The sequence below is a fragment of the Belonocnema kinseyi genome, chromosome 10 (genome assembly GCF_010883055.1).
Source record: "Belonocnema kinseyi isolate 2016_QV_RU_SX_M_011 chromosome 10, B_treatae_v1, whole genome shotgun sequence".
Lineage (NCBI taxonomy): Eukaryota > Metazoa > Arthropoda > Insecta > Hymenoptera > Cynipidae > Belonocnema > Belonocnema kinseyi.
In genome coordinates, this window is record NC_046666.1 from 104,120,656 (window position 1) to 104,123,767 (window position 3,112).

A 3,112-nucleotide genomic window follows, 5' to 3' on the forward strand; every position below is an offset into this window, starting at 1 on the left:
GTTAAATTTTTATAGAAGTTGCATACCAGATTCCGCGATGACGCAAGCTCCGCTCAACGAATTGTTGCACGGCAAAATTAAAGGGAAAACACCATTAAAATGTACACCCGCAGCCACCAAAGCTTTCGAGTGTGCAAAGAAAGCTCTAGCAGGCGCGACATCACTAGCGCATCCGTGAATCGGTGCTACACTCGCGCTCGTGTGCGATGCTTCAGACACGTGCGTCGGAGCTGCACTACAACAACAAGTTGGTACTGACTGGGAGCCACTCGGTTTCTTTTCCAAAAAACTTTCACCCACGCAACAAAAATACAGTGCTTACGACCGTGAAATGCTAGCGATATATTTGGCAATAAAATATTTTCGCCATATGGTGGAAGTGCGCGACTTTATAATCTACACCGATCACAAGCCACTTATTTTTGCATTTAAGCAAAAATCGGAAAAATCATCACCGCGCCAAGCTCGACATCTCGACTACATCGGTCAATTCTCAACAGACATCCGACATGTTTCCGAAAAAAACAACGTAGTGGCCGATGCTCTCTCCCGAGTCGAGATGGTGGAAGAAATCCTTGACTACCACAAGCTCGCCGACACGCAAAAAGGCGACAAGGAGTTGCAAGCGTTACTGCAGTCAAGCTCTGCGCTGCAATTGAAACTCGTGCAGATTCCGAACACAGATGCACACATTTATTGTGACGTTTGCACAGAAAAAGCTCGGCCATTTATAACGTCAGACTTACGGAAAGCAGCATTTGACAGCATTCAACGGCTCTCACACCCAGGAATAAAAGCGACGGCAAGAAGTGTGAAGAAAAGTTTCGTGTGGCCATCGATTGACGCTGACTGTCAAGCGTGGGCAAGAGCTTGCATTCAGTGTCAAAAGTCAAAAATAACGCGGCATGTATCATCCCCAGTGGGCATCTTTGCAGCACCTTCAAGGCGTTTTGAACACGTGCATATAGACATCATCATACTACCCCACTCCGACGGTCACCGTTACTGCCCAACATGTATCGACCGTTTCACACGCTGGCCCGAAGCCTTTCAAATGGAAAACCAAGAAGCGGAAACAGTGGCTCTTACGTTCTACGAAGGATGGATTTGCCGCTACGGTACACCCCTCCGGTTGACCACAGATCAAGGAAGGCAATTTGAATCCGATCTCTTCAAATAACTCAATAGATTGACAGGTACGACTCATCTGCACACGACTTCGTAAAACCCACAAGCCAACGGTATGGTAGAGCGCCTTCACCGACAACTAAAAGCTGCAATCCGCTGTCACGAAAATTCACAGTGGACACGTGTTTACCTACGGTGTTACTCGGTATCCGCTCAGCCTGGAAAGAAGACTTGAAGGCCACTGCTGCAGAGCTCGTATACGGCGAACCCCTCCGACTCCCAGGTCAGTTCCTTACACCTAGTACAACAAACGAAAGAGGCAGCGCAGCATTCCTACAAGAACTACGTGGATACATGCAGCAATTAAGGCCATCCGAGCCCAAACGTCACGGCACAGACAAAACCTTCGTCTTTAAAGACTTGGCAACGGCACAGCATGTCTTTGTTCGACACGATGCTGTAAAGAAGGCACTTGAAATGCCATACGATGGTCCATATCCCGTCGTAAGCCGTAACGAAAAGTTTTTCGTCGTACACATAGGCGGCAAGCAAAAAGCGGTATCAATCGACCGTTTAAAACCGGCATTTGTCATTAACGAACACCTGACACATGGAGGAACAAACATCACCCTTGAGCAGCCGTCCAATCTAGTGATACCACCGCAACCAGCAGTGCAACGAATAGAAACACCACCACCTCCGCAAGCACCGAATAATCAACCTCAGCAACTTCGTCGGTCCCAAAGGCAGGTGAAATTCGTCGACCGATATCAAGCAGGTTTCTCATCGTGACTCCATCACTGGCAAGGGGGTACTGTGGCAGCTGAGTTACATTCCCCCTGCCATAAAAGTGCACGTGTTTAGTGTAAAGATGAAATTCGAAAGTTTCTAAGTGCAATGATAAAATACGAGTGACTCATTTAAGAAAATCTGAGGGACGAGAGTAAGTTCGAGAAAGAGGTAGTAAAGTGATAAATGTGCCAGACACTTTGTCAAAGAGATTTTCCTAGATAAATAATAAAGACTGTTTCTCGCAAGGCAGGCTACCTAACAATTGTCAGGGTGCACGTTCGCTTTTCACTATAAGATTTAGGTTTGGATGTCCATGTATTTCCTCTCGGCTATAATTCTGGCCTACGTAAACATTTTAAAGTCTCTACTTTATAATCTTCGAGTACCCACACAGCTACCGTGTGTGGCTATTCGAAGACAACTCGGATGACCGCGCAAACTGCACCCTTCGGTTGGTAATTTTGAAAGTTTGAGGGCAAGCGGCCGTTTTCACGCCCGACCCTTTTTGGAAATGTATTGGCAGCCTCCGAATGATGCCTCAGAACGGCTTGAGTCCTCGCCGAGTGTACGTCGCAAATTTCCTTACCTCCGCAGCCTCGTCCGAGCAACGCTCCGAGTGCAATTTGTAACCCTCTCATTGAGCCCCGCTCTGAGACGTGTGAGTTTACTTCCTTTAATAAATACTTTTGTTTGTGTGAACTCTCATAACAATTCTTTTTTGTGTCGAAACAAATTTCCCTTGATCCAACAATACTACAGAATAAGCTTGATCGAATTCGTGGTTAACTTGATCTATATCAGTTTGGGATAACGTTTCGAAAAATGTTTTTGAGACATCTCCGATAAAGTTAAATAAACCTCTTTTGAATCTAGGGCCGGTAATAAGCGTAAAATGGGGGAAAATGAATATTTGTAGATTTCAGCGCAAAAGTGAAGATTATTCTAATATTTTGAATGCGCGATTTTTCCATCTGTCTAAAATGCCACAATGAGATTAAGATACATCCTAAAATTATTCACTTATATTTTCATAGCGACCGCCGCACAGTTTTCTATTCTCCCAAAGAGTACATGTTTTCAATATATTTAATTCCTTCTAATTGTGCCGGTAACGTATCTCACAGAGATATTTTCTATTCCTCAGAAGTGGTCATATTTGATTTTATTTTATTCCTTCTAATATGTTCACAAA

At 44.8% G+C, this 3,112-nt stretch overlaps 1 protein-coding gene across 1 annotated transcript; it reads left to right on the forward strand.

Moving 5' to 3' along the window:
- Window positions 1-370: 370 nt before the first annotated feature.
- Window positions 371-1,920, forward strand: LOC117181302. Its single transcript, XM_033373862.1, has 2 exons — window positions 371-1,152; window positions 1,197-1,920. Exons 1-2 carry the CDS (start codon window positions 371-373, stop codon window positions 1,918-1,920), a joined length of 1,506 nt encoding a protein of 501 aa, XP_033229753.1.
- The last annotated feature ends 1,192 nt before the right edge of the window (window positions 1,921-3,112 follow it).

Bases quoted from the DNA above. Each gene is read 5' to 3' on its own strand.
- LOC117181302 (XM_033373862.1), top strand. From the start codon at position 371: ATGGTGGAAGTGCGCGACTTTATAATCTACACCGATCACAAGCCACTT. The intron at 1,153-1,196 runs GCAATTTGAATC...ATAGATTGACAG, and splicing joins TTGACCACAGATCAAGGAAG to GTACGACTCATCTGCACACG.